Below are 21,984 nucleotides of genomic sequence, written 5' to 3'. Positions count from 1 at the left end.
AGAGAAGAAAAGAAACAGGCATGCATTCAAAGCTTTGTTATTTGTACAAAATGTATGTATTCTGAAAAGCATATCCACACATACATATGGTATATAATGCATGAAAATGCTGGACAAGAAGGGATACTTCACTGGGTCCCGCCTACTGACAGGAAAGAGGATTGGATTGGTGGGTGTCAAGTGCCTGAAAGGTCACGTGACGTTGGGCCAGTAGAAAAGTCAGGGAGGGAGGGAAGTGGCCCTTTCTGACCATTCCTCGGGCACGCTGGACACAGAGGCTCCTCCAGCAGAGTCCCTCTGCAACCTTTTAAGCCTCTACTGAGAGACAGGAGGAGCACCGCTGCATTTCAGGTGGGTTTGGGGACAACTGGGTCCTCAGTTCAACTGTCAGAGAAATAAGACAGGGAGGAAATTATGGAGGGATGTAGCTTACCTCATTGGGTTAAGCACACTTTCATTGGAAAGCATTTTCTGAGAAGAGAGACTGGTCAAAAGCAGTCCTTGTGACTCCCTGAGGTTGAAATTCTAAGGGAAATTTGCCCCACAGTCTGATGGGTGTGGGATCGTGGAAGTGCTGTGACAAAATCCTGTTCCATTTGGCTGTGGGCACTGAAAGCCTAAAGGAGGAACTTGTTCCCAAGATGTGGAAAGATCCTCATTTCCAATAGATTAGAAGTTAGTTAAGAAAGGGACTCTGAGAAGAGAACATTAAAGAGATTACAGGGGCGCCTGGGTGGCTCAGTTGTTAAGCTTCTGCCGTTGGCTCAGGTCATGAACCCAGGGTTCTGGGATGGAGCCTTGCATCAGGCTGTCTTCTTCTCCCTCTCTCTCTGCTTGTGTTCCCTCTCTCGCTGTGTCTCTCAAGAAGAGATTACAGAAACCCAGATGGGCAGCTTCCAATCTAGTCAAGGAGAAAGTAGGCTGTAAAATGACTTTGTAGTTGAAAATGGCTTCCTGGTGCGTCAAATGGGAAACTCAGATTTTGAGAGGAAAGCATAGGTTCTTTCCCATTTTCAACTCTGTGTACCCCATGTCATATTGCCATAGCATGGATTCTTGTGTGTTCATTGGGGCAGTGGCTGGTGCCACTGAGTATGAGTTGAGGCCAATTGGAGGATGAGAGGATATGGAAGGCATGTGAGTCTGGGTGGGGCAGCGTAAGGATGAAGAAGAGCATACAGGTGGGGCAGTGGCAGGGGTCCCATGAGACTGGGTGGGGCAGCGTAAGGATGAAGAAGAGCATACAGGTGGGGCAGTGGCAGGGGTCCCATGAGACTGGGTGTGGCCAGGAGGAGGCTGGAGGAAGCTCTGGTAGGACTGGAAGGTACCAGGCTGGGACTGGACCATGGCCTTAGAAAGGTCCATTCAAGATCCATTCTCTGTGCAAGACACACCAATCTTAGAGATGGGATCCATGATCAAAGGAGCAAGACTGATACAAAGTGAAGGTTAAGCAGAGTTTTATTTTGCACCAAGCGTCGAGAATCAAACCGACCGGTCAGGGCCGTCTCTTACGGAGACAGCGACCTCTTCCCAGCTTCACAGACTAACTTTTATAGAGCACAGGTGGTCAAGGAGATTATAACACACACAGAAAGTTGCGTAGTCATGTTAGGCCACACGCAGGTGGCCAATTGAATTACAATTTACCCTATAGTAGCTCTTTGAACTAGCCTAGCATTCTCGTCAGCATTGGCGCCCAAGTTTGGTGTCCAAAGGGCAGGGTTTACACTCTTTGGTAGTTAGGGAGGTTGAGTTTTAGTTGAGTGCCACTTATTGATGTTCCGGGAACTCTAGTTCCGTTTGTTGATGTTCTGGGAACTCTGAGTCATTAATTTTTCTTTGGTAAAGAACAAAATGGCCACTCAACCAATATGGAGTCTCTTAGGCCAAGTGGGCCCCAACACTTAGAGTGGGAAACTACCCAGAGGGCCAATAGGATTGGAAATGGAGGCCCTCCTCTTGGGCTAGTGGTGGTGGTACTTGTTGGACTGTTTTGGAAGAAAGATGCTCTCTTGGATTTCAGTCAGGAAGGCCCAGGTGATAGGAATCCAGCCTTCTATCCTCCATTCTCTTTGAAGGATGTCCTCCTAGGGAGGACAGGGGCACCTACGTGGCTCATTCACTTAAGTGGCTGACACTTCATTTCAGATCACGTCTTGATCTCAGGGTTCTGGGATCCAGCCCTACGCTGGGCTCCACGATCAGTGGGGATTCTGCTTACAGATTCTCTCTCTCCCTCTCCCCCTGCCCTTAATCCCTTCCCACCTGGCCCCTGCTCTCTCTCTCTCTCTGTCTCATTCAAAACAAAACAAAGCAAAACAAAACAAAACAAAACAAAACAAAACAAAATGAAGCAGTCATAGCCTCCAATGTGTCATTTTCTTAGAGAAAAGAAGTATACTGGAAAGATGATACATGTATGATAAGATTTTCCCACGCATGAAAATGCTCCACAAGAAGGCATTGTGGATTGGGTCTGCCCTGTTAACAAGAAAGAGGATTCAATTCATGGGTGTTGGCCTCATAGCGCAACGGTAGCGCGTCTGACTCCAATTCATGGGTGTTAAGTGCCTGAAAGGTCACTTGACCTCGGGGCTATAGGAAAGTCAGGGAAGGAAGGAAGTGGTCCTTTCTGACCATTCCTTTGGCGTGCCAGACACACAGTCTCCTCCAGTAGAGTCTGTCCAGTACCTTCCTGAGCTTCTACTGAGAGACAGGAGGAGCACCATTGCATTTCAGGTGGGTTTTTGGACCACTTGGTCCTTATCGTAGCAGCTAGAGAAATAGGACAGTGAGGAAATTATGGGGTGATGTGCCTTTCTCAACGAGCTAAAGACTGGCTCCTGTGAAACCATATTCTGAGAAGAGAGACTGATCAAAGGCATGACTGCCAATGCTCTCGACTCCCTGAGGTTCCACTTCCAAAGGAACTGACCCCAACAGTCTGATTGGAGTGGGGTCATGGAGGTGTTGTGACAGAATCCTGGTCCAATTTCGCTGTGGGACTGGGAGCCTAAAGAAGTCACAGGTTCAGGGCACCTGGCTGGCTGAGTTGGTTGTCTGACTTTGTCTCAGGTCATGATTCCAGGGTCCTGGGATGGAGCCCCTCATTGGTCTCCCTGCTCATCAGGTAGTCTGCTTGTCCCTCTGCCCTTCCCCCACCTCGAGCTTTCTCTCTCTCTCTCTCTCTTAATAAAGAAAACATTAAAAATGAAAAAAAAAATCCCTGGTTCACATAAAGTTAAAAGTTATTCATTTCCCAAGGATTAGATGAGAATTAAGAATGGGGCACTGAAAAGAAAACATGAAATCAAAGAGTTCAGACCCTTAGATGGGCCACTTCCCTCATTCCCTCAAGAGAAGTGATGTTTTTCCAAGGGATCTTATAGTTGAAAATGGCTTCCTCAGGTGTCAGTGGGGAAATGGAGAGTTTGGAGAGGAAAGGATACCTGCTTTTCCATTTTGAACTCTGAGTGTCCCATGGAGTTTGACATAGCTTTGATTCTTGTGTAAATCGGGGGCAGTCCTGTCCCTGGTTTTGCTTCCAGAGTGCATTGTGAGAGAATTCACAAGCACCTCTCTGGTAAGTCATTCAAGGCAACTTCACCTGCTTTTCCTAAGGGCAACATCCTGGGGGTGGGCAGGAGAGTATGGAGGACAGGAAGGGATGAGAGGTCACAGGGTGACAACTATGTTTGATCTGGTGGTCCTGAGGCCCCCTCATACCTACTTGGAGAAGAAGGGACAGGAAAGAGGTTTGCATCTGTGTGAATACAACTCTCCCTTTTTTTTTTTTTTTTTTTTGACTCAGGAAATCCAGACACCCATCCCCGAGGCAGGCTGGCCAACTGCCAAGTCCCTCAAGGAAGTAGGACAGATGGCGGGCAGTCACACCCAGCTTGAGCCCTACAGACCCTTGAAAGCCCAGAGAGGGAAGAGGGCACCGAGGGCGCCCTTAGCACCCAGGGCTCCTGGGCCAGAGGAGGAGGATCCCAGGGTAAGTGGAGGCCGGCATGTGCTGTGAGCAGGTGGTCTGCCATGACTCTGGAGCCAGGCGTGGCACATGGAGAGCTCTGTGTCCATAACTCAGTTTCCTTTCCTGGGCCAGGACCACCTGCCCTGGAATCTCATCACCAGACATAGTGGGGCATTCAGACACAGCGAGGGTCTACCTCCGGAGTGTACAGGCTCCGGTCCAGGCTGGTGTTTGTCCACGTCTCTCCAGAGGGCTCCTTCAGTTCAGCCTGACCCTCGCGATCCCTCCTCCATGTCCCTCCTGGAGAGGCCGGGGAAGCATCCCATGGTCTTCAGGAGTCTGGCACCTCACAAGCCAAGGTGATGTCCCCTGTCCAAAACCACTGATCCTTCTTTCTTCCTCCCCAGGTGAAGTGCAGGGACTGTGGAGCTTTTGGGCACAAGGCATCCAGCAGGAGGTGCCCCATGAAGCACTGGGGCAGGGCCCTCGACCTCCAGGCTTTGGGCTCCAGGAAGCTGAAGGAGAACGTAGAACCACGGAGTCAGCAGGACCAGGAGAACCCTGGGCCCTTGAAGCAGGCTGAGAGGAAGAAGGGAGAGGGACCAAGGTGAGGAGGGGCTCGCTGCTGTCCCCAATCCCAGGGCTGACATCTAAGGACACTGTGTCTCTGCCCCTGGAAACTGTGTGCTGTGCTGTCCTCACTCACAGACAGGGGTGGGGAGTCCGACAAAGGAGCTCTCCATCCTCCAGGGTCCACACTCAGGCTACTGAGCTGCCCTTGCTGAATCGGCGAGAGTGTGTGAGTGGTGGGGTGGGTGTCCCCTTACCAGGGGAAATATGGGAACCTGGCTATTGCCAAGCAGATCTGCCAGAGACCCCAAATGCTAGTAGTTCCTAGGCAAACCTGGAGGGCTCCCTGGAGTAGGGGGAAGAATGGCAGGGGAGGGAAAGGACGCTGCTGTCTGAGGCCTCAGGCTGGTGTCCCAGTTTGAAGACTTGAAATTGAGTTCCTTCCACTTCCTACGCTTTGTTGTGCAGGCAAGAAGCCCGGCAGAGGGAGGCCCTGCTCCAGAGATTCCCCAGGAAACCCCAAAGGGGGCAGAAGCAAACCTGGAAGGATTGCACAGAATCCTGCAGCTATGTGAGGGTGAGTGTCCCCTGCTTCCTGGCTCCTGTTTTGCCTGGTGGACCCTGATGGACTTTGTTGCCTTTCTGGGTGAGGATTGACCCAACTTCCGTTCTGAGCCGTGTGAGTTCAGTGGGGGCATCCTCCTCCCCCATTTTCCCTTGCTGTCCATCATGGTGCCTTATTCCTGGGATGTGTGTGCACAGTGGGCCGGGTGGGAGGGAAAGCACTGGAGGACACTCTTCTCACGTGTAGAACCCTCGATGGAAGAACAGGGAACTTTGCTTTGGGACATGTTCTCCCACATTGTCCATCAAAACTCAGTAGCCTCTGAAGTGACTTCACAGCGGCAGGATTCCTGTGCTCTCCGGAGCCCAGTGGATGGTCTCTTGGGGGAACCGTAGATGTTTTTGCAGAAGCTTTCTCGGTTCCTCCCCGATAGAAAAAGGGTATCCAGGAGATCCTGTCGCGTATTTATTCCTGACCACCCCTGAGCTGTGGTCCCACGTCCTATGTAGACAGAACCAATTCCTGTCTTCCACTGCTGAACTGAACATACGAAGGTCTTGGGCTTTTGTGACTTTCTTGGTTTTCCTTCATGGCAATGTTGCCTTGGTGGTGAGGAAAAACTAATGTGCATTTCTTTGTGTTCCTTTTCTCACAGCGTCCACACACGCCGATGCCCGTCTATACCACCAAGAGGGCGTCTGTCCTGGAGGCTCCCCTCCCATGGGAGCCACCTACCCAATCCGCTGACACGAGAGCCGGGTACCACTCAGCGGCTCCTCTCAGAAGCCCTTCAGGGAGCTTCTTCCCCCCTGGTGCACGACATGAGGTACAGCGAGTGGTGTCCCCTGACAGACTCCTGGCATGCCAACCCTATGCCGGGGAGAGTGGCCTGGTTGTCCATCTGACAGCAAAGAGGCCCCAAGAAGACTCCCTTGAAGTTTCCCAAGCTCTGTCCAAGGTGGATGGCGTGCAGCATGGCCAGGCACCAGCCAAGGGTCCCGAGCAGAATGCACGTCCTAATGCAAGCCACGGTATGGTTCAGACTTCCCCAAACCACCTCAAGACAGCAGGCAAGAGAGGTGTTCAGATCTCTCTAGAGACGGGCCTGAACCCCCGAAAGAAAGCACGCTGGAGCCCCTTCCAGCACCACCACAAGAGCATACAGGAAAGCCATCTGGGGGCTTCAGAGAGTCTGTGTCCTCCAGCAAGGAGAAGTGCATATGGACCCCCAGCAGCACCCCCACTGACCAGGAAGACACCTGCCCCAGTGCGAGTCATCGACCTGCAGCCTGCCTGCCCCCGACCTCTCCTGGAAACGGTCCAGGCATGCATAGAAGCCCCACGTCCGCTTTCCAAGCCCACCCCTGGCAAGCCCCTGAGAATGGTCTTCACGAGATTGGACAAAGCCTGCTGGAGCTGCAGGTTCCTAACACCTCCCTTGCTCCATCCTGCTGAGAAGTCAGCCCCTCTTGGTCAGGGCCCTCCTGTCATTCGGAAATCCGAGGGATTCTTTGGTCACGTCCCTGTGAGTGTCCTCCATGAGGACCTGCAGGTGTCCTCGTCCTCTGAAGACAGTGGGAGAGAGTGAGACAGCCCATGGCCTCAGAGACTTGTCCTCCAGCCCAGGGGATCCTGAGGAGGTGTCTGTTGAATGGAGGACAAGTCACAGTCCTGGGCTGGTGTGTGGAACCGGCACTTCCTCAGCTGCATTGGATGGAAACGGTGGAGTCCACAATCATGTTGGGTGTCCTGCTTTTGGGGAGCGTGCACATGCAAACCAAGCACACACTCACACACACACAAACACTCATCATGTAAATAGAGGTGACATTTCAAAAGGTACTTACCCACCTGGGATGTCAAGCTTGCTTTATTTAAAGACATTCGCTATGAAATTGAGTGAAATGATGCTGATAAATGGTAAACTCAAATGTAAATTTAACCTAGGACTGAAACCTGTATTTGGTTTACAAATATCTGAATTGGGAGATGCTGGATAATGGCCCCACCTGCAAAGGGTGCTCTGCAAAGAGTGACACAGTGTTTTCTCCGGAGATGAGATTTTCTTGACTCTGTGATGTGATTTTTGTGGAAATTGTTCTGGGGAATATTTTACCTGGTTTGCTCCTTTTCGTGATTAAATGTTATTCCAAATTGTGTGTAGTTGATTTATCCTTAATAAAATTTCCCCAACTATGACTTAATGTGCATGTTTTTTTTTTTCTCAGTATTTCAGATCCTTTCTGTAATGATTTTAATTCCTCAAAGCTTGATTACCTAAGAGGAAAGAGGAGGTTGGTAGGACCTAGGGCTTCTTAGACACTGAGGATCTTGGGCACACCCCGCTCTCCTGCATGAATCGATACCTAGACCACATAGTTCCCCCTGCTCCCTGTGTATGTGCCACATGCAAATGAGGCCTCAGTCCCACTTCAGTGTCTCATGGGATCAGGTGGTCAGTTTTCCTGCATTCATATTCTGGAATCCTCCTCGCACTAATGGATACTTTTGCTGCCCTTCTGAGGCCTGGACATTGGGATTTACTGCCCTCCAGATGATTTCCCTAGGCAGCAACATTTGACAACCCGGGAGGTGGTGGTCAAAATATCACCAGTCCCAGGCTCTGGTTCCTCTCTCCCTCAGGAGAATCTCTGATGAGGAACAAGGGAACTAACCCACAGGTCTGTAGAGAGATTTCTTTCTTGGGAAGTGCCACTGAGTGCTCCTGCCTCCCTACAGAGCACCTGTTTGGGGAATGCTCCCCCCCCCCCCCCCACCCCACAGATCTCTGCAGTTGGAATGCAGGGGAACTACTGGTTGAGCACACAAGGTCATTGAACCTCAGAGGGAAGTCTAGTAGACATAGTGTGGGACACCCCAAACCCTTCATACCTGTTATCCATGTGATGCAGTCTTTGTGTAACCCGGGCCAGAGTCTGGTTGCTTCAGCCTGAGGCTCCTGTCTCATGCCCTGTCTCATGGACTCTGACGAAAACATAACATCATGGCTCTTGATTTCTGGCAATTCAAGGAGGACAGGAACAAACCAAATCATTTCCTACTTTCTGGAATCCTGTGCGGATCACAGGCGTCAAAGAATATGTCCTGTGACAGATGGAGCTCTGGGACTGGAACTCCGGAGGTAGACTATATGTTCTTGGCTCTGCCAGTCCAGGGCATAGGGGTGAGGAGGTAGACAGCCTGGACCCAGGGGCATGGATGCCGAGTTCTCTGGCTGGATGATGATGCCATTGGCAGTGGATGGGATTCCTTCAAGGGGCCCAGCGATACCAGTGCAAAAGCTCAGTTGAACAAGTCCGGCTGAGGGCTGTTCTCTTCTCTCTCATAGCCTCTGCTGACTTTCTGCTTCCCTTGTGTCAACCAACCAAACAAAACCCATCTTCCCAAATGTCAATCCAGTCTAGTCCAGATATATGGACTAAGAAACAGTTAAACATTTGACACAGTGGTATGGGTTTTGTGATTACCAGCAGGCCGCCCTCTCGTGGAGTCATCCTGGAGTCATTTTGGTGGCAGGGATAGTAGGATTGTTATAATGCAATTGAAAGGCAGTGTATCCTTTTTTAATGTTTATTTAATAAAAATTTTATTTAATAAGTTAAAATTTATTTATTTTTAATTTTTTATTTAATAAAATTTTTGCATATATGACATCATGTGCATGGGTTTTATTTCTCAGCATTGAAGATCCTTTAAATATTTATTTTTTTCCTTACAGATTTATTATCTGAGAGGAGAATAATAGGATCTAGCCATTCTTAGACATTCAGAATCTCAGGCATAACTGGCTCCTGTGCCTGAATACATCCATATTAAAAATAGTCCCGGGGCACCTGGGTGGCTCTGTGGTTTGAGCCTCTGCCTTCGGCTCAGGTCATGATCTCAGGGTCCTGGGATCAAACCCCGCATCGGGCTCCCTGCTCAGAGGGGAGCCTGCTTCCTCCTCTCTCTCTGCCTGCCTCTCTGCCTACTTGTGATTTCTGTCAAATACATAAATAAAATCTTAATTAAAAAACAATAGTCCCATGAACACCCCGTGTGCCCCACTGTGCAAGACATGCAGCTTGCATTTCACTTTGGCCCATGTTGGAATTAGTTGTCGAGTTTTAATATATGTATAGGCTGGAATTCTACTTGAAGAAATGGACATTTTGCTGCCTTTCTGAGACATGAGCATTTGGATGTACTGCCCTGCAGATGACTTTATAAAGCAACAGTGTTTGACAGTCTGGACAAGTGGTGGTCAAAATATTACCTTAGTCCCAAGTTATGGTTCTTTTCTCACCCAGGTAATACCCAAATCTTGTAGAGAGAATTTCTTAAGAGGAACAAATGAGTGCTCCTTCCTCCCTACTGAGCATCTGTTTGGGGAATGCTTCCTTCTCTCTCTGGAGCTCCCTGTAGTTGGAGTGCAGGGGGAACTGGTTGAGAACACAACCAGTCATTAATAGTAAGAGAGAAGAACAGAAACCATGCTGTGGGACACCCCCACACCCTCTGTAACTCCCATCCATGCATTCTTTGTATGGGAGGCTGCTCCCTTCTGCCCTAGGTTCCTGAAGGGTGTCCTGCCCACTGCCCCATTAGTGTCTTATGCCTTCTGACAAAAACAGAGTAAAAGCGTTCTTTATGTAACATTGATTTTATATGTTATTTTTCACTGTTTATTTTTTATTTTATTTTTCTTGTTTTATGCCTCTGTTTTACAAAGTTAACCTCACTGACATTTTATAATGTACTTACTCTATATTTATAATGTATTGATTATTAACCGTGATCAATTTTATAAGTTTCCTCAAAGGGATTGATATATACACAATGCCAAATATCTTCTGTAAGACACTATGAAAGATCAACCATTATGACAAAGATATTTTGAGTTTACGATGCTCACAGAAGCTGTTAGACAATATTAATATCTTATTTAATATCAAACACTAAACAAGGAAGCATTAAGGAGAGCAAGAAATCTCATTGCACTCCTAATTTCTGTCAAACTCGGGGAGTCATATCTGGAATGACGAAATTGAATGTAGAATACTCTTCTTGTTTGAAATTTATGAAGATAAAATGATGCATTATCTGATAACTGAAACTTTTGTTTTTTGAAACAATGATGTTCTAGCATAGCTGGTCATTTTGTTATCCTGAGTAATCCACACATAGGCTAAAGAAATTAATCTCACATCAAAAACTTATGAAGTACTGGGACACCTGGGTGGCTCAGTGGGTTAAAGCTTCTGCCTTCTGCTCAGGTCATGATTTGAAGGTCCTGGGATCGAGCCCCGCATGGGGCTCTCTGCTCAGCGGGGAGACTGCTTCCCCCTCTCTCTCTCTGCCTGCATCTCTGCCTGCTTGTGATCTTTGTCTGTCAAATAAATAAATAAAATCTTAAAAAAAACTTATGAAGTACCATATGCTGACTAACTGAACATATTTAAAAAAAGAAAAAAACTAACCTCTTGTCCTTTTCGTTAAATGTAAATGAAATATGTGTTATTGGCTACAAAATTGATGGAGTAGGAAAAAATTCTGGAAAACCATTTGTCTTTTTTAAGATTTTTAAAATTTATTTGACAGACAGAGATCACAAGCAGGCAGAGAGGCAGGCAGATAGAGAGGGGGAAGCAGGTTCCCTTCTGAGCAGAGAGTCCGATGCAGGGCTTGGTCCCAGGACCCTGGGATCATGACCTGAGCCGAAGGCAGAGGCTTTAACCCACTGAGCCACCCAGGTGCCCCTTGTCTTTCTGACATAACACTTACACACTGGGTATTATACTGAACAGATGAATCATTGAACATTTTATCAAAAACCTATGATGTACTATACATTGGCTAATTGAATTTAAATAAATTTAAAAAACAACAAGCAAGCACTTACATTAGTTAATGAATATGTATGTGTGTTAATGTATCTGTATGTAGTTAATGTATATGTATGTGTAATGTATATATATGTATGTATATGTATATGTACATAATCTATATGTATGTGCACACGCACACCAGTTTTCCAGGGATGAGGGTCTACCTGGAATAAATTAGAGTCAGGAATTATGCCTATCCCCTACCACTTGACCTCTGAAACTCCAACTACAGTGAACATCAAGGTTTACAGCATTTTCTCAGCCTTGACTGTCTTGTCACTCTTCCTGACATCATCTCTACCTTACAACATTCATGTCTGGACTCCAGCTGTGGTTCTGAGTCTGGGGCTATTGATTTGTTCCTGAATGGGTCACTCTCTATCTTGTAACTGTGTCAGTAGTTTTGGCCTACAGCCATTTCCTAAAACTATCCATCCTCCACACCGTGGGGTCTATGAACTGCAGATCAAAGAAGACTGACCCCATACAAAAAATTACAAATTAGGTTGCTATCTATGTTAGACACTTACCTTATTAACTCTTGTGATATTTATAAAAGTCCTGATTGGGGGGGGATTTCCTATGTTTTTTTGTTTCCTTTGATTTCCCAGAAATGATGTTCTAGTCCAGCTAGTGTTGCTGACTGTGTCACAGTAATGGGGCAGATTGTAGGCCATGGGACAAGAACTCAGGAGTCTAAAAGGACAGGCTCTGGCCCAGGCCACATGCAGCCATGGTCATTTCCGAGGTTATGGAAGACTTTGTGGATGTCCTCCCTGGGGCTCCTTTACTTTCCTTTTCTCTTCTCATGGACATGGATGACTAACCAGGAGGTGGCCTGCACCTAGGGCATGATGTTCTAGGAAAGATGGAAGTAAAAAATCTGTGAGAAATGTCATTTTCCAAAGGATTTATTCACACTGAAAAGCATTTTAAAACATGACAGGGATGTTTAACAGCTACAATGTACAATTCCAAAAGAACATTCCCAGTAATGGTTTCTCTAGAAATCCTTCCACAGTAAGTAACACTTCTTGTCTCAGAACACATTTCCTCATAGAAGACACTGATCCCATATGTCACTCCTTTATCTAGAATTTCCCAAAGTTCGATTATTGAGAAGCCAAATTCAGATGAATTTTATAGCTTCCTATTGACATGTTACTATTTCCATTATTTCATTCAGGTTTAATAAAATTACTGAACTAAAAACCCATCCTAGTCCAGTTTCAACAGTTCCATTCTAAATCAAACTTCTGCATACATAATTAACAGGACTGTGTGTCTATCTGGCCATGATGTATGGGGCTCCTTCACGTGGGCAACAGAGGTGGATAAGACTAGCTCCCCACACAGCCTTCTTTGTCTTCTTCCCCCTGAGTGGGAGTCCAGCAGCCACCTCCAGGTCACCTAGCTGAAAGCCATGTCCTCCCTCCTATGGGAGCTTCTCATTCTCGGTCATTGGCTCAAGTAGGTGAAAGAGCAGGAAGTTATTTAAGAAGAAATTCAATGGGACATAGGGACAATACCCTTTGAAGTCTCTTGAATTGTGAGGGCTTTGACTGAGAAAGTGATTGTCTCAGAAGGGAGGAAGGAGGGAGTGTTTCTGAACCCAGAGCACACTGTCCATGGTCCAGGGCAGTAGAGACCCCTGGAAGGGATGTGCTGGGAGAGGGCTGGATGGCAGGGAATGGGGACAGTGGAGGCCTGGACAGTCAGTAGATGAATTCTCTGGTGGGGTGGGTGGAGGTCAATGCTCAGTCTCTGACCAAGGTTCCCCAGGCACTTGGTATATTTGTCATGAGGACAGACTGAAGACTCTGTATAACCTCCCAGAACAGGGCCCTGAGGGCTTTCCTGGGAGTCTGGAAATGCCAACCCAGGATGGAGTTCTAGGTAGACCTAATTTTTGGTGACAGGATACAGAATTAGGATTCCGGGCTCCATTATGTATGGCAGGATGTGAGCTTCACTTTGATTTCGCAATAGGGTACTTGGCTTGAACCTCAGGGCTGGGGGCAGCACCAAGGCAAGATCCCATGGTGGCACCTGGAGGTTTATCCTGTGATGCACCATCAGATCTCTGGTGAGCTTCACAATGAGCAAACATCCTTGCCACAGTCCATGAACATGGGACTCCCCTGACTTCCCTTCCCTGGCTTGTGTTTTGTCTGGCAGGTGAAAACAAGGTCAGTACTTTTCAGAGGGAACAGTCCAGGGCACATGTATCTCATGGCAGTTTGGAGCCCAGGCAGCAGAGTTGTGGAAACAGCTTCCAGGACAGATTTCATCCTCCTGTGAAGTGCATCTTATCCCCATGGTAGGTGCTGTAAGAGAAGATACCACACATGGAATATACCTTAGTGCTGCTAAGATAAATCCCAGCTTCATGGTAATCAACCACATTAAAAGGCATGGAGCATAGAAACATTAATTCAACAGTAAAATGATTGTAAGTGCTCATTTTAATGTGCAAAGAAACCCAACCCGGTGGCGATAAGGTTAAATAAATTGCATTATCAAGCTATCACCAGATGGGGGCAATCAGAAGGTTTAAATACAGTCTTTTAGTTAAGTTAGAAGAAGCAACTTCATTCTCTTTTCTGGGAGTGGACAGAGCTAATGCTGTCCTCAGACAGTTTTATGGTTAGTGTGTGAGATGCACACTTTGGCATCTTTGTGAAATTAATAGATATTGTTGCATGATGGTGTCTCCCCTTTGGAGACATCTAAGTAAATCACTTCCATGTGGTCCTTCTAGCATCTTTTGGCTCAGACTCCAGTGATCATACACAAGCAAAGAACTGAAGGAAAAGTGCTTCCTGAAGGGTACACATAAAGGCAGGAAGCTCCTGGACAGAATGGAATTTTAAGAAATTCCTCACACCGTAAGAGCATAGGAGTGAAGACACTCAGGGTTAAGGAGAAGAGAAAAGAGCAGTGAATGAGGAAAAGACTCACCCTCAGGGAGGAGCCAGATTCTGCCAATTCCTTCCAGTGTTGCCGCTCTCTCACTTGGAGTGTCCCAGATCATGTCCAGATGACAGCCTCGCTCTGCTGTTCTTCTTGACTGCATAAAAGTAAAGGAAACAACCAAAAAACATGTTGATCTCAGGATTGTGGGGTGGGGCCCCATGTTTGATCTCACTCACTGGGGGGTCTGCTTGAGATTATCTCCCTGTTCCCCTGTCCTTCTCCCCAACTCCCATGTGTGCTCTCGCTCTCAAATACATAAATAAGTCTTAAAAGAAAACTTGTTTACTGAAAAGCACCAATGTTCCCACATCCACAAGGATTACAATTCTTGGAGCCCAGTGTTATTCAGTGTTTTAGGTTGTGGGGAGTATTCAAGTCCTAGGGACTTTGTTCGGGTGACCCCGTCTGTCATATGAGGTCATCCTCCAACTCCAGGTCAGGAGATTGTCACATAAGGTGATCGTAGCAAAGTAGTCTGGACCAGGATGCTAAGCAATTCCCCGTGGGAAAAGGGTCCTTGCCAACCATCTTTCCTGTCTCAATCTGACGGTAACCTAACTTAATCAACATGATCCAATCAAGCTGGATGCAGTTATCTCCTGAAAAATAAGCGTTTAATTGCCTTTTACCATTTCCGACCAACCACCAAATGTTCATGTACCTATGTGTTGACTTTTCACAGTATATATTTTGCGCATCTAAAGTCTCTGCACATTAATCAATTATTGTTTTCATTCTGCTCATTACCTTGCAACACCAGTAACTTCCTGAAGTCTGTCTGTCTGAAGTCTGTGTAGCTGTAGTCATCCATTTCATGGTCATTTGTCATTTCTTTGTGTAGATGTACTGGGGTTGCGTGGCGCATTTCATTTATTTCCACACACATATCTACCTAGACTTTACCCATGCAAATGTTTGGGCATATATTCTCTCAATATAAAAAGAAAATAAGCAATGGGATGATGGGACCATGACAGACAATCATGGTCACACCAATTCCAGGCCCTAGGCACTTTTTCCACCGTCATCCCTGACTGCTCATAATTCAGGCTTCGAGGTGCTCCCGTGTCTCCCCAAGGCCGATGGAGCAGAGGGTTCAACCAGATGCAATAATAAACCCAAACCTCTCCAAGGATATCCTCATAACAAGCTAGGCTTAACGCTCAGTATCCTCCCATTCAAGCTGAATGTCATATCCCATGAATACACCCAGATATGGTCTCTCCACATGTGCAGAACACACACACCTACACCACACAGCATACTTTCTGTACAGGACTGTGTTCAAGGTAGGTGACTGAGTGAATGAGTGTGTGTATGTGTGTGTGGGGGGCATGTGCATTCAAGTTAGTAGTGAGACCCCTGGAACGCTTCCCTACACCTCCGCCCCTTTCTGCTCTTCTTCTTAGTAGCCCTGGCTCTCCCTGCCAGACAAGGGACTTTGCCCACATCCTCTGCCCTCTGATGAGCGATGTTCTTGGCTAAAGTGTTGAGCGGGTTGATGTTTTGTTCAGGATCATTCTTTATCATCTTGTATTTGGACTGGTGAATTATGACTGCATGCTCGGGAAGAGCAAATTCTACTTTCCTGACATTGAATTCAGCCTTAGGTCGGCTGTGCTCTTGGAGGACTCTCCACTGGTCTAATGTGATTTGTGGCACTGGTGTCTCTTCCACATGATCCTCTAATTCAGGAGCTTTGATGCTGGAGTCTGTTTCCGGCTCCCTTTGGAACCCAACCAAGCCTGTGGGGTCAGCCTCAGGGGACGTGGCCTCCTCCCCTAGTGACTCCCTCACCAGTTCTCTTTCCAGGTCAGTCTTCTGGATGTAAAAGAGGACATAGGCATGTTGGCTCAGTGCACAAGTCACATCACAGGCCGTGACCTTAGCATCATCCATTTTATACCACTGGCCATTTCCAGCTTTTATGAAACAGAAGTAATGTCCACTGTGACAACTCCACCCAGCATGCACCAGCACGGCATAGAGGACGTAAACCAGCGGTCCTGCCCTCTGCTCACACAGGTAGGGTTGCATGTCAAGGCATTCAGGATACTGTACTTCCTTAACCGTTTTGCTGCCTGTGAAATGTGAGAATCTTTTCAACACCAGGATAAGGACCTTCGAGGGAGTGTGCAAAGTCAGCGTCTTGGAAGCAGGCACCTTTCCTAGACAAGTACTGCAATGATAGGCATTTTCACCATCCAACTTTTCGGGTTTCACCAACTGCTCCAAAGCTTGGCTCACAGTCTGAGCAGCCACGATGTCCAGGCTAATGTCCAGGTAAGGGTCCAAAGTGCTTGAGATGCCTTGGCAGTGGAGACACTGGATTTGAGAGATCCAGTACCCCCCAAAGATTTGACTGATAAGGGTGGTGTCCTCAGACTGACGGTCTGAAGACTTGTCCTCAGGCAAGCATGCTTGCTGCATTGCACCCAGAGTGAACATCAGAAACTCATGGGCATCTTCCTGCTTGTGTGTGTGGAAAGCAGCGAACAGTGCTGGCAAGGGACGGATCACATCTCCAGGATGGCCAAGGGCCCGTGTCACGTGAGTTTGCAGAGCACACAGCATGCAGAATGTCCGCTTCCCACAGGTTTTCTTGTGCTGCTGGAACAACGTTGAGCTGGCGAGGGGCAGTGTGTATGTGAGACACTGCAGGACCGCGTTCACATAGCAGGTGTTCCCCAGGTTCTGAAGCCCAGCCCCAACCACAGAAGGTCCCTTCCAACTGACGAGTTTCTTTGTGGGATCCAAACCATTAGTCAGGTAGCAGAGTCTGTGAGATGATGGTGATGGCTTCTCAGGCAGAAGGGGTCCCCCCTGGACTTCAGCATCACCTACATTTGACCAGCATGATTTGAGTTTTGGAAAGACCTCGAACTGAGAGTCCTCTTGGCGGTGGAGAACAGCAGCCTCCATGTCACCAGCAACAGTGTTCACGAGATCCCCCACGTGGAGCCTCTGGTTGCAGATGGATGCTTCTCTCACTGAGCCACTCTCCAAATGACAGGTATGGCCCTCTCCTCAGCCTTTTAAGTCTCTCTCCACCCACATGATTAGATTAGGTACAAGATTATCCAATCACTTGGTTGGAATAAGGGATTTAGGGTGTGGTCACTCTCCTCAGGCAGAGAAATGCGTCAGGCCAGCCCACCTCCTTCCCCTCCCTCTCGCAAAGGACAAACACACATTTCAGCCCTTTCTCAACCTGCCTACCTTCCATCACAGCCTTCTGGGCAGATTTTCTTGAGAGTTTCCAAGTTCAGGGGAAACCCTTTATGAATACATACTTTGCTTTCCCAGTAATATCAAGTGAGCTGAGAAGTGTGAGACATTAGTTTTCTAAGATAGGGAGCATCATTTTCCCAAAGGAGCTCAGAGATCGCACAGGAAGACAGTCCTCCCCACCAGCCAGAATGTATGTAGAATCATCCTGTTTTTAGAATGTTTACTGGCAGATGCTTTGCCTCTAAATTCCATCACACTCTCTAATATGATTCACACATTCAGGGATCACGGAGACCTTTATAAATGTGTTAGTCTGTCTAGATGTGGCCCAGAGATTGTAACAATAGATCCTGTGGCTGGCCTCATGCTTCTTTGGAAAACACTATTTTTTTTTCCCTTAAGCTCCATCCCTATATGAGTACCTATCAAATATCCAGTGCTCATTTTACGAACTATTATGCTTTACCTCTGGGAATTACATAAGAGATAAAGCCACAGGAAAATCAATAAATATAGCTCAGCCTGAAGGAATCTTGGTATCCAACCTTCTATTTCTGGATTTTTTTTTATAAAAACATTTTATTTATTTATTTGACAGAGAGAGATCACAAGTAAGCAGAACAGCAGGCAGAGAGAGAGAGAGGAAAGCAGGCTCCCTGTTGAGCAGAGAGCCCGATGTGGGGCTCGATCCCAGGACCCTGAGATCATGACCTGAGCCGAAGGCAGAGGTTTAACCCACTGAGCCACCCAGGCGCCCCTCTTTCTGGATTTACATCAGCATTCACACAGATACACACACACTAACAGACATAGATACATTTGCACACACACATACACAGTTTGAAATGGATATTGTGAAAGCATCCAGAAGCATCCATTCAGCTCCCTACAAGACAGCGGCAAACACCTCCTGGATGACTTTCTGCTGTGTGGTCCACACCCACCTGAGGAAGTCCACACACCTGGCTTTGCAATCCACAGGGGAGGTCAGAAGAGGGAGTCTTGCATGGCGTTCTCCAGTCAGCAGGGGGCGACGCTGGTCAATAGAAGCTTTTCCTAGGCTCCCAAGGAGACTTGACATTGTGCAGGTGCTCAGGCTGGCAGGTCTGCATCTCCATGCCCTGCAGCTGCAGCCCAGGCATTTCCTAGGGCCCTAAGAGGACAATGAATATTCACAGAAGGTCCTGGGACCTAGGATACCCTTCCTGTGACTCTAATTTTAGTACTCCTGGACCCTGAGCTCTGAGCTAAGAGAGAATTTTGAGGGTGCTCAGGAACCCGGTAATATGTTTTCCAGGATTTTAGGATGGCAAGAGCCATTCCAGGGCACCCAAGTGGCATTAGAAAGATTGTCCTAGCTCTAGTGAGCCAAGGAGGCCTGCCTGGTTCTTCCAGCTGTATAGGATATGGGTCTGATATCTGCAGGGAACATGTATATGTTTCCAGGCTCAGCCAACCTGGGGACATTATCCACATGGCTTCCCTGCCAGCATGGGTGTGTACGTGCCCCAGGAAGGGGACATGAACATGTCAAGAGGAACATGAGAGGAGATCAAGCAGTGGGGCAGGAGAACTGTAGCCTCAGTGTGTGAAGGTCTTTCCGAACCATCAGAAATGGTCTCCAAAAACCAGACACCCCTCATGAATGGGAACTGTACTCAATGGTTTGTAACAACCACCTGTGAACAATCCATAATAAGAAACATAACAATCAAAGTAATAATCAACAGCAAAGTAATGATCAGAGGATGATCACAACAACTTGAATGCTATTAAAACTATTAGGACTGTCAGTATTGTAAAGTTTTTCCGGCGAGATAAGCACAACACCAAGCCAAGTGGGTGCAAGGCAAGATTTATTAAAGGCCCTCTCCGGCGCAATTTCAGGGCTCAGGTGAAGGAGAGCCAGGAAAATTGCGATGGGAGGAAGGCACTCTCGGGCGAGGTTCCGCAACTCTGGGAGCAGAGTGGGGGAAGTCGCCCCTAAGGCAGGGAGGAGGGGGCTTTTAAGGGGTCTCGAGGGGAGTTCAGGGGTCTTTTGGCAAGTTTCGCTTATTCGGGTATTTCGCCTGCTCGTCGGGGTCCCATTGGTCCACCAGGGCCCGGAGCGGGGTCTCAGATTCCCACTTGTCAGGGTCCCATTGGTTCATAGGAGCCCAGGGCGGGGGTCTCAGATTCCTGCTTGGGCTTTTGTTCTCCTGTCCGAGCTCAGGTCTTGTGGCGGGAACTTTCGCCATCTTAAGTAGCCCTTTCTGCCAGCCCAACAAGTATGACTACTACAAACCCAAGGAGGTGGGAGATTCAGGTACAGAGTCCTCAAATTCCTTGTCAAATGACAAGGTACCAGGACCATCTTCCTCGGTATCTCAGACTCTGAGCCCTAGGTTTTCACTGAGAAAACTATCCCATAAGGCCAAAAGAGGCAGCCTGTGATCTAGAAAGCCGAGCCAATGAGGTCAGGTCATGTGTGAACTAGGGAACTTGCGTGCACTTCCCAGCAGTGGAGCCCTAAGGCATGGACGTGGTCTGGGGGTAGCCAGCCACACCGTACCCATCAGATTTCAGGTGTTGGCCAGCCCAGGTGCCATGCAAAGAAGGCGGGAGCCAGACCCACATCTGGTATCCACAAACCATGCCTGGGACTCCCACTAAACCCCAAGTATTTTCTTAGCCTTAGCATCCCATTGCCCTTCTGCCACCTTTTCCATCAGACCCCTGGGGGCAAGGTAGCCAAATCTGCATGTGGAGGCTCTGGGTGTTGGAGTGTGAGGTTGTCCACGAGACCAGCAGGGAGTGACAAAGGCCAGCATGGGAGCCTTACACTGCTTTTGGGAGGACCAGGAGAGTGCTCAAGTTGTTGGAGTGGGGGGCCATCGGCATCCTGTGCCTTCCAGAGCAATACCAGCCTTGTTTTGGAACAAGGAGGGAACTTTATCTTCTTTTATGATGTTCAGTTAGCCAGCATATAGTACATCATAAGTTTTTGTCGTAGTGTTCAACATTTCATTATTTGTGTGAAACACCCAGTGCTCATCCTAACACGTGCCCTCCTTAATGCCCATCACCCATTTACTCCATGCCCCCACCACCCTCCCCTCTGAAAACCTCACTTTGTTTCCTGGAGTCCAGAGTCTCTCTTGGTTTGTCTCCGTCCCTGATTTCTTCCCAGCTTTTCCTCCCTTCCCTTGTGGTCCTCCGCGCTATTCCTTATGTTCCACATAGGCATGAAACCATATGATAATTGACTCTCTCTGCTTGACTTATTTCACTCAGCCTAATCCCCTCCAGTTCCATCCACGTTGATGCAAATGGTGGATAATCATCCTTTCCGACGGCTGAGTAAGGAGGGGTCTTTAAACATTTCTAGGGACTGTCATCTGTCTGCAATGTGTGGTACTCAGAAACACCAGCACCACCTTCAGCATTCTTCTCCCGCCCGTTTTGACTTACTGCTATTGATAATATGACACTATTGTTACCTCTATGTCTACTTACCGCATTTCAGCAAACCCTAAGGCTCTTGTTCCTCAAGACGAATGAATAAATATCCTGCTTCAAGTGTAATAATATTGCTTATGCCTCCTTGAATATACTTGGCCAGGAGTTTTAGAGACTGCTGTTCTCTTTAACACTTCCAATCGTTTCCATGGTCAAATGTGGGGAGTCTGGTGCAGGCTGTGGTTGGGCATGTCTGGGCAGGATGGTTAAGATCGCTAGTCCCTGTTTCTATCCTGAGTGGAGAAGGGCGTGTTTGATTCTGGAGTCAGTTGGGATCTCAGGACAAATCCATCTGAGGAGACCAGGGTTGAAAGGGAACAGAGAGGAAGAGCCAAGGGTGGCATAAAGCCATACAGACAGAGTCAAGCCCCAAAGATCAGCTGTATGGAGCTAGTTCACTTGGACTCAGTTACCCTTACAAGTAGGACCTTATCACCTCCCTCTTCCTGGGCCGAGAGCCTTATTATGGCTCTATTGTGCCATTATCTGAGAGTCACTGACTCTTGGAAAACATAAGCAGAGGGGGTTTGGAGACAAAAAATTATGAGAAAAATGCCCCCCGTTTCTGTTACTCAGATCCTGTTCAGTTCCAGTGAAGAAACAAGCGCTTCTAGACACCTGGAAAGACTCTGACTGCACTGTGTCTTAAGTCTGTCTTTACCAGTCGTAGGATGTGGGGCACACACTGGGGAGCCATCATTCAGGGATCAGGACATTACGGTTCTCTCAAACTTTGACTTTCCCACGCAGCCCCTTCTCACTGTGTCGGCAGTAGGGATTTTGTCCTATGTGTACGATTCTCTCAAGAGCTCAGATTCTCAAACTGACCAAGTCTTAAATAAATTTGTTTTGTTACCCGGGGAGACTTGGTTTGAAAAGAATAGAATGACAAAGGAAGATGACAGTGGTTCTCATGGGTGAAGTGTCCATACAGACAGGTGGAAAATGGCTTCATTTCAGTCTGCAGCTCACCAGGACCAGGGGGACGGCTCTGTGTGCATAAAGAGGATATTTCAATACCTCCTTGAGGGTATCTAGGGACAGAGGTATCCCATGAGACCAGAATGGTCTTCAAGGGAGGACAGAGAGTCCTTGTTATTTTGGAGGCTCCTGGAAGTGGGCAGTTTTGAGTGGAAAGAGTCGTCAAACGGGAACATAAGCTATCTACATATTGATAATGGAATGGAACAACAATCTTTCTGTTCAGTTAAAGTGATTTAGACTAGGTTGACAAAGCACCTGGTCTGAACAGGGACAAAGTATTTTGTCTGTGAACT

At 47.6% G+C, this 21,984-nt stretch overlaps 2 protein-coding genes across 2 annotated transcripts; one reads left to right on the top strand and one right to left on the bottom strand.

Moving 5' to 3' along the window:
- The first annotated feature begins 291 nt into the window (after nucleotides 1-291).
- On the top strand, nucleotides 292-6,702 carry LOC125093954 (putative protein FAM90A14P). Its single transcript, XM_047719759.1, has 4 exons — nucleotides 292-351; nucleotides 4,387-4,586; nucleotides 5,018-5,126; nucleotides 5,770-6,702. The coding sequence occupies exons 2-4, from the start codon at nucleotides 4,444-4,446 to the stop codon at nucleotides 6,700-6,702; spliced, it is 1,185 nt and encodes a 394-aa protein (XP_047575715.1). The 5' UTR covers nucleotides 292-351; nucleotides 4,387-4,443.
- An 8,623-nt stretch (nucleotides 6,703-15,325) lies between these two features.
- Nucleotides 15,326-16,900, bottom strand: LOC125093953 (ubiquitin carboxyl-terminal hydrolase 17-like protein 6). The gene has a single exon (XM_047719758.1). It carries the CDS (start codon nucleotides 16,898-16,900, stop codon nucleotides 15,326-15,328), a length of 1,575 nt encoding a protein of 524 aa, XP_047575714.1.
- Nucleotides 16,901-21,984: the final 5,084 nt, after the last annotated feature.

Source organism: Lutra lutra, chromosome 2 (assembly GCF_902655055.1).
Source record: "Lutra lutra chromosome 2, mLutLut1.2, whole genome shotgun sequence".
NCBI lineage: Eukaryota > Metazoa > Chordata > Mammalia > Carnivora > Mustelidae > Lutra > Lutra lutra.
The sequence above is the reverse complement of the archived record's forward strand: the minus strand, read 5'-3'. Positions and strand labels throughout refer to the sequence as shown.